We start from the raw sequence: 14293 nt of genomic DNA on the forward strand, positions 1-14293 counted from the left end.
TAGGAACAAAAAAAAACCCTGAAATAAGTCCATAAGACTTTTGTGTTAATCGTTGAAAAATCACCCTCACCCAATAAACCAGAACCAATGACATTCGATGCCAAATATAACACAATGTACCTTGATACGCCATATGCACATGTACCGTTTTATCATCGTTTTAGATGCCGGACAGCCCGTCACTATTCACTTTCACTGTATAGAAAAAAAGCTTTGAGGACATTATTCAAAATAACTCCACAAATTGCATGTCTGGAACAACATGAGGTTGAGTGAGTTTTTGGGTCAACCATTCCTTTAATAAAACAAATGTCTGACATCAAATGTACAAATAAATTAAAAGGTTAGATAACAAATCTCTCCGAGGGCTCGGATGTGTTCAGTCTTTCGTTGTTCCACACTGTCCAGGATAGATGCATTTGTTTGTGCTGCTTTCCCATACTGAGAACTGCAGAGTGGCTCACTTTCTACTCTATGTGAGCTTAATTTGACTCTTCAGAAAAATAGACTTTGACCTGGTAAACATCTCAATGAATACTAATATTGCACAGTGGAAGGGACAGTGGGATTGGGGAGTTCTCGTACTCTGTATAATTTTTACAGACTGCTCTTTAAAAGTACCTGATTTCTGAAGCTCTTCGTTATATAAGAGGACACGTGTCTAAAGACATTCAACCTCCGCTCCACTAGGGGGCGATAACAGAAATGGCAAGCTGTGAGCAGGGGCATTTTAGTCATATGGGCAGTTCTTGAGTCTTAACAGAGCAGCAGTGACTCATCATCACTAGTTTCTGTTTTCGCTGTTGCTTCCAGACAAGCGTCTGGGATCTGCGCCGTATGGACAATTCCACAGTGTTCACAGGGGCCGTCCCTACCCACCAGTCGGCCTCTGAGAGAGACGGCAGTGGGGGCTAGGTGGGGCACAAAAGCCTGCTCCAGGCCTTGTTCCAGCAGGGGCCTGGAGCTCTCATCACTGTCCAGGGAGCCAGCATCTGAGACAGGAATGAGGAGTTCCACGTCATCCTCATCCTCGCCCCTAATGCCGACACCAGTACAGCCCGCACTTCCTTGCTCCAGTTGCCGCAGAGGGCTGTGATTCTGCCCAATGCCACTTGACCCTCCGTCGCCAGAGCGACCTAGAGAGAAACGAATCCAGCGCAGGCTGCGGGTGACCCGGCTTAAAGCACTGCTGAAGTGGCTCCTTGCAGTAGTAGTAGTAGTACACGGAGGTCCAGTTACTCCAGAACTTTCTGAGATGCTCTCAGAAATGCTGCTCTCTCGGCTGACCAGTGGGGCAGAGCTGGCAGACACCGAGACGATGGCTTCCACGGCTGTTGTAGGGGGGGTCTTCTGTGGTAGTGGGGCCATGAGGCCTCCAACAGCTCCAGGGACATCCCTGCGGGGATGGTGGTCACTTTCAGTGTCTGTGTCATCGGAGTCCAAGGGCAAGAGCCCACGGTGAGAGCCAAGCCTCTCCGGCTCACGTGCTGAGGCACTGCCATCAGGACCCTCTTCAGTGTCCGCAGACACTAGTGCAAGAGAACCAGATCGCCGTGAACGTGTGAAATTGAACAGGCGTCTCCAGATGTTGCCATGGCGTCCTGTGGTGGGGAGTCGGATTGAGGTGAATCCCAGCTGAGAACGAACTGCCAGTCTTAGGTTTTCTAAAACAGATGCCTGAAAGAACAACAACAGGGAGTGTTACCTAATGTCATCCATAACATGCAGGACAAACATCATGCCTCAGGACAAAAAATCCCTTATCTCTTTAATACCAACAGAAACCGCTGGAGCTTCAGATCTAAACAGCAAAACATTGCTTTTGGACATGACTAGACATTGGCGTTTCTGCCAAAACATGGAGGAGGAACAACCATAAGTCCTTTTGCCTCAATCCAAAGACTAAAGGCCCATTCACACCAAGGACGATAACTAAAGGTTTAATAACGGTTCTAAATTTATAACAAAAGGAAATTCCACACAAGGGAATTATATATTTGGAATTACATTCAGAATGATTTTTCCAGCTTTTCAGCTGAACAATAATAAAAAATAAAATAAACCCAATCAGAATCCACTGAGCGAGAGCATTAAAAGCGGCAGACGACATAACATGCACTTAAGGCCATGATATACTTCAAGTGAAAATCGAGAAACGAACTGATGTCATTTCAAACAAAATCAGGCCAAAACAAAGTTTGTTTTCTGTTCTTTTCAGGAGTTCGAAACGGCTTGACAAAGCAAACTTTGCTCTGGCCGGTAAACACCTTCGAACTCCCATTGGTCCATGGCAATTACGTAATAGGTAGGCATGTGCTGAGGCTCCGCCTCCTTTCATGTCGAACTCTTTTCTGGTTAATTTCTGCTGTTGAGTCCATCGAGGTCAGGCATCAGTGGGTAAAAACACGAACACTGGAGAGTCGCTTTATAATAGAAAATGAAGTTGTACTTCTGATGAAATGAGACACTGACAGTTTTTCGTGTTAAATACTGTAAAGCTGCATGCTTTTAAGCAATCTATTGTATAAAGTGCTATATAAATAAACGTAACGAGAGCTTGTGCAAACATATCCACGTTGCTTTGATCAGATGCTTTTTTTTTATGCTTTCTTAAAAAAATGCTTGCCGTTTTCTCATTTTGTTGTGCGTTTATTTTGTTATTGAGAGAGGAAAGCGCACAGCACATATTTGTTTATTCATCTAACCATTACTCTCAGCAGTGTGGGCAGTGTTGGATGTTCGCTAACAGTATAACACTGCTCATGTATTTCAAACTTCTTTTTACCCCTAAACAAAGAACTTTGCTGTGAGTACATCAGGGCCTTTATAATACAAAGCATTATAGTGCATTGGTGTGGATGCTAATATAGTTATTGTACTTTGTGTATGGGCTTAAGTACATAATTATGTAGTCTTCTTACCTGATTACCAGAGCAGACAGGAAAATCTTCCACTGGGGGAATCAGTCCTTGAGCAATCAGCTGCCCATATGAGGGAGGGGCTTCTCTTCGCAGTAACTCAGCTTCCACTCTAGAGAGCTGAGTCTCAAATGACCTGGAAGAACAACCAACCCATTAATTGGTAATTGACAAGAGAACAGTCACAGAAGCATACACTGATAAGCTGCTAAATAATTTTCCCTAACAATCAATTTCTATTTTAGCTTAAAGTGTTAGTTCACCCAAAAATGAAAATTCTGTCGTTTATTACTCACCCTCATGTCGTTCCACACCTGTAAGACCTTCGTTCATCTTTGGAACACAAATTAAGATATTTTTGATAAAATCTGATGGCTCAGTGAGGCCTGCATTGGCAGCAAGATAATTAACACTTTCAGATGCCCAGAAAGGTACTAAAAACATATTTAAAACAGTTCATGTGACTACAGTGGTTCAATCTTAAATTTATAAAGCAACAAGAATACTTTTTCTGCGTTGAAAAAAACAAAATGACTTTAACAATATCTAGTGATGGCCGATTTCTAAACACTGCTTCAAAGCTTTACAAATCTTTTTTTTTTTTTTATGAATCAGTGGTTCGGATCGCATATCAAACTGCCAAGTCACGTGAACTATTTAAATTTTGAAACACTTATGATGTAACAAAGCCTCGTTTACTGAAATCACATGACTTTGGCACTCCGAATCACTGATTCGAGAAAAAAAAAAAAAAAAAAAAAAAAAAAAAAAGAGATTTGTAAAGCTTCAAAGCAGTGTTTTGAAATCAGCCATCACTAGATATTGTTGAAAAGTCGTTATTTAGTTTTTTTGGTGCACAAAAAGTATTCTCATCGCTTTATGATTTTAAGGATGAACCACTGTACTCACATGAACTGTTTTAAAAATATCTTTAGTAGCTTTCTGGGCATCTGAAAGTGTTTATTATCTTGCTGACAATGGAGGCCTCACTGAGCCATCGGATTTTATCAAAAATATCTTAATTTGTGTCGAAGGTCTTACAGGTTTTGAACGACATGAGGGTGAGTAATGACAGAATTTTCATTTTTGGGTGAACTAACCCTTTAAGGGTAGGTTTACACAACAACGATGTACAAAAAGAAGAAAGGTTTTCTCTTTGTAACGTTATCAAAATGATCCCTGTTGACACGGATCTGTGAAAACGACTAAAAACGCTGTATTATTCATGCCAGATCAGATCATTAGTTGGCAATGTTACTTTGTAAAGAAAGACTATGCGCCTGCGCGCATACGCATTCTTTTACAGAGCACTCGCGCAAAAAACGTGCATGCCGATAGACTAAACACGCAATACACATATGCATGTAGTCACCGTTTTCACAGATCCGCTTTTATGTAGTTTACACAGAGACGATAACGGTATCATTTTCAAAATCTTTCACTTTGAAACCCATTTTCAAAAGTTTGCGTTTTCAGGCCCCCAAAATACTGTTGTCGTGTAAACGTAAGGTTTTCCATTTTTAGTTGAAAACGGTGTTGTGTAAACAGCCCTGTAGTCTGGCCATCTATGCAACAAACTGCTTCACTTACCTGCGCTCAAACATCCTGAGTGAGTACAATTTGCAGGTGCAGCCCAGAGCAATGACCAGTAGCAGGCCGCAGATCAGACTCCCGATTACAGCGGCAGTAATTACTCGTGTGGGTACAATTACTGGACAACTCTCTTCATCACTTCCGTCCCCACAGTCATCTTGCGCATCACACACCCAGCTTTCAAAAACACAGCGGTTGTTCTTGCAGTGGAAGTTTCCGGGTTGGCAGAAAAAGCAGTTCTTCTCATCAGAGCCATTTGGGCAACGGTTCTGGTAGTTGCACCGGTCAGAACGTGGGTAGCAGGCACCGTTTCGTGAGCATGGGAACTCATCCTCCTGGCAGTTGCTGCAGTTGAGCTCATCCCTGCCATTGGGACAGTGCCAGTAGCCGTCACAGCGCTGTTGTTCAGTGTAGCAACCCCAGTTCCCTCCACACGGGATTTCCCATGGCAAGCAGAAGCCATCTACTTGATACGTAACATTAAAGCCTCGAGCCGCATTGATTTTGTCTGCATAAAAGTGTATCCGAAGCTGTCCTGAAGATGACACCACCGCTACAGGGGCTCGAGAGTCAAATGCCGTCAACACTCGCAACAGACGCCTAGGGTTCTCCTCTAATCCATCATAGACTTTAACATAATCGCCATAACCTGTGCCATCCAGCTTGAAGTCCATAAAGCGTAAGATAACTTTACGGTGGTCACCAGTGTCAATCAGCCAGGTGCAGTTGCTACCAGGTGGATAGAAGTCAGGATAGTTGGGTGAGCTGAAAGTACCATAAAAATTGCGTAGCCATTCGCCACAGGTGGGCACGTCACAGTCGATCTCATCACCCAAGTCTTGACAGTCAATGCTACCATCACATTTGAGGGACTCTGGCAGACAGGTGTAAACACGGGTGTAGCGAGAGAGACAAGGGAACTGGTTAAAGGCGCAGGGTTGGAAGGAGAAGAACGCGGAGGGGTTTGGCTGTACACACAGCTCCTCATCTGAGTTATCGCCACATTCATCCATGGTGTTACACTTCCATGACTCCGGGATACACTTCCCATTAGCACAGTGGAATTGGTCAGGCTTGCAACTGGCTTCTTCTGATTTCCCTGCCAATTACAAACAGATATTACCCTTTTGGACAGACCTAAGCATTAGCAGTAATTGATTTGATTTATACATTTTTAGAAGATTTGTTTCAGAGGATGTTTATTACATGCAACAGCCAAAGGTATGTCTAAGATCTATAGTTAACATTACGTCTAAATAGTCAAACCCTAAAGTCTCTATGATATTCTGGTCTCTAGGCAGGACTTATTTCACTTAATCAACGCAAGTCTGTGAGCTCTAATCCCATTTTATCATTGGCCATGTCGAAATGATAGGGTTGGGAGTAGAGTTGTCAAAAGTATCGACTGAAATTTTAAAAATGTGACGCTTTGAGCCCTGTTAAGCGGATTCATAAACACCTCTGATTGGCCATTGTGTTCACGGCTCATTGGATATGTCTGTGATTGGCTTCAATGATCAACGCTGTAAAAATTTTGTAAATAGTCATCAATGACGCTCTTCACCGAACGCTTACACAGATACATACGGGAGCATTTGAAAGCAGGTGTCTATCGCGGACCAGTCCGCTGATAGACGCCTGCTTTCAAACGCTCCCGCTTTCAAATTCAAACACTTGTGTTTTTTCAAATGCTGCCGTGCGTTGATCATTGTAGCCAATCACAGACATAATCCGATGAGCGCGTCAACACCATGGCCAATCAGAGGCGTTTACGAATCCACTCAACAGCGCTCAAAGTGTCACATTTTTAAAATGGCAATACCGATAGGTACCGAAGTCGGTACTTTTGACAACTGTAGTTGGGAGATTTTTCAAAACCCCTCAAACTTAAGTTTGAGCAAGTAACAATAGTGACTGCTTGCCTTAGCAAGAGAAAAAAAAAATGATTCAAGAACAAAGCCAAGTTAACCTGTTCTTGAAAAGCATGGCTATTTCAATTAACCAAATACAATTTGGCCAAATTTACATTACATGGTGCAAGTGACCCAATTCCATTTTTTAATCTCCCAGGTGGCACAGATCAGATATGACCCACAAACTTGCAAGCAGGAAAAAAGCACATTGATTCCAATATTCTCAGATCAGATTCAGGCCTCATTCATATGTGGAAATAAATCTGATATGAATCGGATACGTGCATTTACGTCTGCCATGTAAGCAGATAAATCGGATATTCAATGATGGTGGCGAATGACGTCCACTCAGGTGGACACCAACCACAGCGATTAGAGCAGCTACATTCGCCCAGGCTGCAACAAGGACTCTCCTCTTTTTTCTCCACCTTAAGAGACCAATGTTTTCCTGACCTTTAAAGATGGTGTGAAAAGCAAAAGCTTGTATTATAATTTCGTCTATGTCCATTGCAAATCACACCCTTTCTTCCTTTTCAGCCTAAGCTTTTCCAGGTCAGTACGTCTACCTTGGGTTTTTTCATCAAGTGTATAGAGTAAATGCAGATAATGAATATGGGTCACTTTTAAAAGACGTAAGCTGGTCTCAAAATAATAATTGGAAAAAAAAAAAAAAAAAAAAAAAAAAAAAAAAAAATCAGTCAACAAATCGAAATTGGGTATCAAGACCTGCAGAGTGTGTGTGAGTAAGTGAGTGAGATAGAGAGATAGAGATAGAGAGAATTTACGAGTGTTGCATGGCAGTGCCACACAGCATTAAAGGCATCTACGTAACTGCATCATCTATGATGCAGCAGTATCTAAAGGGATATAAATAGCAAGTCTACCTGTTATGTAAGAGAGCCTGAAGCCTTTTCCAGTCATGCTGTCATCAGAGTGGAACTTGATCCACACGTGATCCTGAGAGGAAATGTATGGGGCCGGAATAGATGATCCACAGGCCCGGTACCCATCCAGGTTCTTGTAGGTGCCAATGGAGATCCAGTCTAAACCACATCGGTGTGAGCTCTGAATTTCAAAGTCCTGAAAACTAAAAGTACAACCAATTTTAAGTCCAGGAACATCAGGTATGTGCACAACAGTATAAAAAACCCAGCATCCCTGTAATCAATAAGATAAACAGCTCATTAATAATTTAATGAGTTAACTGACATTAGACAAAGGCTTACGTATTGTTGCATCCTATGTCTCAAACTGCAACAGATCATGACTTCCAGATGTATTATTAAATAGTACCAAACAATCATGACGCTGGGAAAAGCTCTACCAAACTAAAGACATTTTAAAAAAGAGGAGGTATATGTGGGCCCTATGTCTCGCTGCAAACTGGACAAATCATCTCCCAGCAGCTCCCATTGGCAGAATTAGTAAATTGTTGTGTTTACCACAAAAATCACATCCTGTGGAAAAAAAATAACCATTGGTTCTATTTCTGTGCAGTAACCATGGACACCATTCTTGGATAAAGACACAAACAAATGCTCTGATTGAGGCAAACAGGCCATACAAGAATAGAACAGATGCAGAACAAATACAGAAATATAGAACCATTTCAAAGAAGTTTGTTTGAGGTGTCAGTAAGCGAAGGAAAAAAAAAAAAAAAAAAAGTGTATATTTGATATATATATTATATATTAATAAAATATACACACACACACGCACACTCCTTTCAATCAGCACTCAAAATGCAGTCCTATCCCATTGATAATTCAGAGACATTGCATTGCTTTATAGGTCTCTGTAGTAAAGTAATTACAAGGATAAAAACAAACAGATGCTCAAAGTTTTTCATTAGTGGTCGACCGATACATACATACAAATTTGACATATATATATATATATATATATATATATATATATATATATATATATATATATAATTTAGTTATTTATTTATTTATTTTTTAAATCTGGTAAGTTTGTGCACACTAGGAATCATATATATATTTTTTTTTTAATAAAGATAAGGTAACACTAATTTTACATACAGCACAGTGAAAATGACAAATATGACACTGGGAAACTGGATAAAGCACATAGTTTGAAATCAAGGGTTTCAAGTTTGTCAATCGTGCGTCTGCAGTGACAACTGTACTCTCCTGTCCGCATTCAATTCGCACAGACTGACCGTCAAGCACAGAGTAACACATTAAGGTTCAACGCTAAATATATTTTCTACTGGCCTGACTGGGCCCATCAAAATAAAATAAAATAAAATAAAATAGGCCTAGTTATTCTTTTAGTTGTTTTTATACATGTAACCTTAATAAATAAGGTTTTGGCACCAAAAACTAGTGGTAATAATATTTTATAACTAGTCAGTAATAAAATAAGAACAAACAATCAATCAATTACGAGCAATAGCACAAATACAACAGAACACACACATACAAATCTTCTTTTCAGGTTTTTCATGTAGGTCTAAACTAGATTTTCAGGTATAGAAATAGTTTTCTTTCTCTTGTTTAACATAGACAGCAGCAGGAATATTAGGCTGCTGTCACTTTAAGAGCTGCACGGATACAATATACTGTTACATGCATCTTATCTCACATTTACATTCACTTAAGACATAACGGACTACGTTTACGACGATACTCAACAAGACGAGCAATTTGACAATTTTGTGAGAATTTGTCCGTGCAAGATGAAAGAGTATGCGCGTGTCGTGAGACGCTGCATTCTGGGTTCTGAGTATTGTGGTGAGGTGTTACCTGATGGTGATGATCTCTCCAGGGTTGGCCCTGATGTTCCAGCTGCAGTTGATTCGAGAAGGGTATTCAAAGGGCCAACCAGGGCTGGTTATCACTCCACTGGATGCCCTTATCTGCTCCGCTACATCTCCACAGGCTGGAGAAGACCACAAAAACATAAATATTAGGACCCTGCACAAACATTTCAGCACATAATGGGTGATTAATACATAATAGCACTGTCCAAAACCAAGTGAGCTGTCTCTTAACCAATATGAAACCTTGTAAATTACTTATTTGGACATGCTACATTGCATATGTTCCATATAAAAAGACCTCTTCATGTAAAGCAGACAGAACATTTCATAACTGATTCCCAAAAAAAAAAAAAGATTAAAAAAAAATATATACCACATATATATTGTCTAAAAGTTCATTTTTAGTTAGCTTAAACCATTTTAGTCCTTTTTTTTTTAGCAGTGAATGAAATATTTGTTAACATTTCTGCTGACTTCATTCAGAATAAATGTTTCCAATATGTTTCCATTACAAATGATACATGTGATGCTCCTTTAGACTTAAAGGCAGCGTGGGCATGAAAATAGTGAATTTTTAAATACATTTGCAATGTAACCTAATAATGTGGGTTCCAGAACTCGCCCTCAAAACAATGCTATAAATACAGCTGCCTGCTAATGAAATGGGGTGGATGAAAAGTAGCAAGTAACCTTTCAGTTAAAAGTTAGCCAGGCAAGAGGTAACATGTGGGTTGCAGACTAACCTGGGCTAAATATCAAAAGCCTTTATATGCCTTACATTCCTTAAAAAAAAAAAAAAAAAAAAAAAAAAAAAAAATACAAGCTATGTCTGAGGACTCAATGCTTTGGATATCAGTCAACCTCACGGAGTTTAACCTGATTGTCTATTTTGCTCAGAAGATTAACAAGATCTATAACCTGGGTCTGTGAACAAAAACAACTTTACCGTTTGACATTCCAGACACATATACATTCTCGCTGTGCTCCGAAGAAACTGCATTTCCTGTAAAAACAGACAAAAACAAAACAAAAAAAAACAGTTAGCCTATTCCCACTGAAAAAAGATGCATATTATACTGCAGAAATCAATATGTGTAGATGAAAACCTAAAGGGTGCAAAGACATGATCCTTTAAACTTAATCTGGTGTGCAGCAGACCTTTGAAAATCAATGGTTTAAATTTCATCCACAGTTGGAACAATGTAGGAACCAAACCAATTTTAAAATAGCGCAGTTGTGTGCAACAGACTGACCCAGAATGCTTCCCACATTTCAAGTAACAAAGAGAAATTTGGTTCGAACACCCACAGTAATTCTGAACACACAATGCTTTGCTTCAAAATCAGAATGCAAAGGGAGCAGCGCAAAAAAAAAAAAAATATTGGCAGACTGGGAGTTTCTGCTGTATCTAATTGATATTTTTCCAGTCAATATGTGTATCACAAAATCATTATAGTGACATGTTTTAGGGAAACTCCCTCCATTATTCATTTTTTAAAGTAGAATAGATATGAAAATAAAACTGAATTTGTTGGCCAGCTGCCACACGCTTACCAAAACTAATCCAGGTTTTTCATCCCAGAGTGAATCACTTGGTTGACAGTAAATGTGTTGTAACATTTTTAGCATTATCTTTCAGGTTTAGAGGTTAAAAGGGTATTACCTTCAACGCAGTTGAAACATGGCTTCGATCAGTTCGAACAAGTCAAAATATTAACCAAGGGTTATGCGGGTCTGATGTTTATGGCTTGATTTCTCACATTTTTAAATGTAAATGTAATTTTATATACATCTTATAGCCACATAAGAGAACTTTTAGATAACTGAGGGGTTAAGCAATTAAATTTCTGGCTATATCCAAAAGCATACTACTCTTCTATTTCTACAGTATACTGTTGACATACTATTTACAATATACTACATTTCTGTATGCATGAACACAAAAAACCCCCAAGGTAAGTCCTGAAGATCCCTCATTGTTTGAGCTTGCTGATCATCTGTTGCAGTTTCCCTAACTTATGTCTGTTTGCTTACAGCAGCTGAATGCATGATGGGAGCATAGCAAAGTAGAAAACGTCCACATTCAAACACAGGCATGCAAACCTGGCCGCTGCCATACAACAAATGTACAACAACTGATGGATACGGTGGATATTTTAGCTTGCCTATTTCAATAGGTCAGTTGTAATATCCCCAGCAACAAATCTGACAACTGGAACAGATGGATCAGTCTTTATGATACTTGAATAACTAGTGTGGTGTTAATAAAACTTTACACTGATTTCTCTGTTAAATAATCAAATAGTGTAAGACCAACTATAAGAAAGGTAACACAATAAGGTTTCATTTGTCAACATTACTTAACTACATTAGTTAACATGAACTAATAAAGAAGAATACTTCTACAGCATTTATTCATAGTTAATCTCAATTTATTAATACATTTTTACAATCAAAGGTTGCATCTGTTAACATTAGTTAATAGTTAATGTACTGTGAACTAACATGAATAAGAACACTTCACTAACATTAACAATGGTTAATAAATGCTGTAAAAATATATTGTTCAATGTTAATGTTAGTTAACGCATTAACTTCTAGATGTATCATTCCAGCCAATGTTGCACATTAAAAACACCCCTCCAAAAATAAAAGTGAAAGAAAGGGAGAGAAAACCAGAATTCCCCAAAACATGATGTTACAAAATCCCCTATCAGGGCAAATAAACAGAAGTGGAGGGGGAAATAAAACAAGAGAAAAAAGGGAAAAGGATTAATTTGTTTTGTTTTCAGTCAAGATGATGGGATTCAATCACAGAGATGGACAGACATGCTGTAAACAATAGAAGTCTTTGTTCCCTTTCATTCACTCACCCAGATCTGATCTCAAACACACAAGCCATGTCATCACATTCACTCAACATGTTTAAAGCGTGTCAGAGTTTCTATGGAAGTAATTAAATCAAACCCCATTTAACCATTAGAGAAGCCTCAATGTATGTGAATGAATAGCAGCACACTCTTTTCCTAAAGCAGCATCTCTGAAATATCACACCACTAATTTACAATTAAGCATGTAAGAATTATACTAGTACATTAATGCTATTTTAACATAACCAATAATAATTTGAGGGGGAAAAAAGCATACAGGGAGATTTCTGAGTAAAGAAACAGGAGAAAACTGTCTTGTACACAAACTGTAAAAAAAAGTGTCTTACCCATAAAAATGAAGAGTAGATGTGTCCATAGCAAACAGGTCTTGTTTAGGTTCAAAATGTAGGCCATAATAGATTTAAATGATAAAATGTGCTACTCTGTAGTTTTAGTATCGCTATTTATACACAATGATGTGTTTGTTCTATAGAGGAGTATTACCAGAGACACTAGCTGTCCAACATTTCCTTTCTTTTTCTACTTCTACCTTGATAAAACTGATGTTAAAGCCAAACGAACGTCTTAGATAAACGATAACAATATATAAACAATAAAATCATCAACAGGCTTGAATTAAAAGCGATAATTTCTCTCAACAAAAAGCAAAGTGGGTGAAACCACAATCAGTCTTCCCAACAAAGGAGTCGCTAATGCTAACAGGCTAATGCTAATGTCAACCTACACCTCTAATCTAACATACTAATATCAAACCCATTGATTCATTTAATGAATCTCTAGGGTAAAATGCACATTTATCTAATTAGTAAAGCAGCTAAATCCTTTCCGATGTCCATCATTGATAGATTTTAAAATAAAATGACTAGATGCACCGGTATTGACTAGCCGGTTGTGCTAGCGCTTTTGTTTAGCTCACGAGCTCCTTTAAAACATACACAAACAGTGTCCTTAAAAGCCTGAGACGAGATCAACACTAATCTATCGATGATCCGACGTGAAAGCGCTAATTCCAAGAGTATAAAGGTGTTAAATAGCCCTAATCCAGACAAATATAGCCACACACTGATCTACAGCATGATGCCGCTAACTGAAATTTGACCAAATCAAATAGTGAAAATAAAACTAGACGTCAGGCTTAATCAATAACATCATCGTCTGTTCTTCTAACTGAAATCCACATGCGAAATTTTGGCCTTCCCGATCGTTTATGTGTTGTTACAGCCGGGTATTTACCACCACAAACCAGCCCTTCCCCCTCTGACCACCTCTCTCTCTCTCTCTCTCTCTCTCTCTCTCTCTCACACACACACACACACACACACACACACACACACAGAGTAGAAGTTTTCTTTCTTTTCTTCTTTGTTTAATTGGCAATGATTGATGAAAGTGAAATTAACCCTAAAACAGGCAAGAGTGGAAATGTTCAGTAAAAAAAATCATTTCATGTTACTTTTTATATCACCTGGACTTAAGTAAAACATAACCAAAGGAATTTTAATACATTTGATATATTTTGGATTTTATGACATTTCCAAGTATCCTAAAACTGTCCTGTACTGTTTAGCTCCATCCCTAATCAAGCATATAATGTAATTTATGTTAATTTTCTATTTAATCCTGAAGACTTTTGTTAGATTTTCCAGATGTGTTTGATCAGGGTTGGAGCTAAACTCTGCAAGATCGTAGCCCTCCAGGAGCAGGGTCTAATGCCCCTTTTCTTCCTTAAAATGGCAGTGTGAAACCCTGCAAGAAAATATCTAGTTAAAAATGCAAAGATGTAGTCAACTAAATGTAAGTTTTACATGTGAGTTTTAACTTTTGCACAGTTTTTATTTTTATTTTTTTAAACTTAAAATATATGGATTGAGAAGGGGGACTGTGTATAGGGGGCTTAAAGTTAAAGTTAACTTTGTGACACCGCTGAATGTCAATATTACTTCTTTTTTTTTCTTTTTTTTTTGGGGGGGGGGGGGGGGGGGGGTGTTTAACCCTACTCTTGCTAAAGTATCTCAACATATGATTTAAAGGATTAGTTCACTTTCACATGAAAATTTGCGCAAGCTTTACTCGCCCTCAAGCCATCCTAGGTATATGACTTTCTTCTTTCTGATAAACACTCTTGGAGATCCGCATCTTTAAGTCGCATCCAAGCTTTATAATGGCAGTGAATGGGATCCACGAGTATGA

The 14293-nt window shown here is 38.8% G+C and overlaps 1 protein-coding gene across 2 annotated transcripts; it reads right to left on the reverse strand.

The window, feature by feature from the left end:
• Nucleotides 1-251: 251 nt before the first annotated feature.
• lrp12 (low density lipoprotein receptor-related protein 12) lies at nt 252-13375 on the reverse strand. Of its 2 annotated transcripts, XM_051873808.1 has the most exons (7): nt 12430-13375; nt 10159-10215; nt 9196-9331; nt 7309-7511; nt 4509-5610; nt 2922-3054; nt 252-1677 (listed from the first exon to the last, which is right to left on the reverse strand). In XM_051873808.1, the coding sequence occupies exons 1-7, from the start codon at nt 12494-12496 to the stop codon at nt 757-759; spliced, it is 2619 nt and encodes an 872-aa protein (XP_051729768.1). In that variant the 5' UTR covers nt 12497-13375; the 3' UTR covers nt 252-756. The 2 variants fall into 2 exon arrangements, with proteins under 2 accessions (XP_051729768.1, XP_051729770.1); XM_051873810.1 differs by lacking the exon at nt 12430-13375 and having other exon boundaries at nt 10161-10212.
• Between the last annotated feature and the right edge of the window lie 918 nt (nt 13376-14293).

The sequence above is a fragment of the Ctenopharyngodon idella genome, chromosome 19, assembly GCF_019924925.1.
Source record: "Ctenopharyngodon idella isolate HZGC_01 chromosome 19, HZGC01, whole genome shotgun sequence".
Taxonomy (NCBI): domain Eukaryota; kingdom Metazoa; phylum Chordata; class Actinopteri; order Cypriniformes; family Xenocyprididae; genus Ctenopharyngodon; species Ctenopharyngodon idella.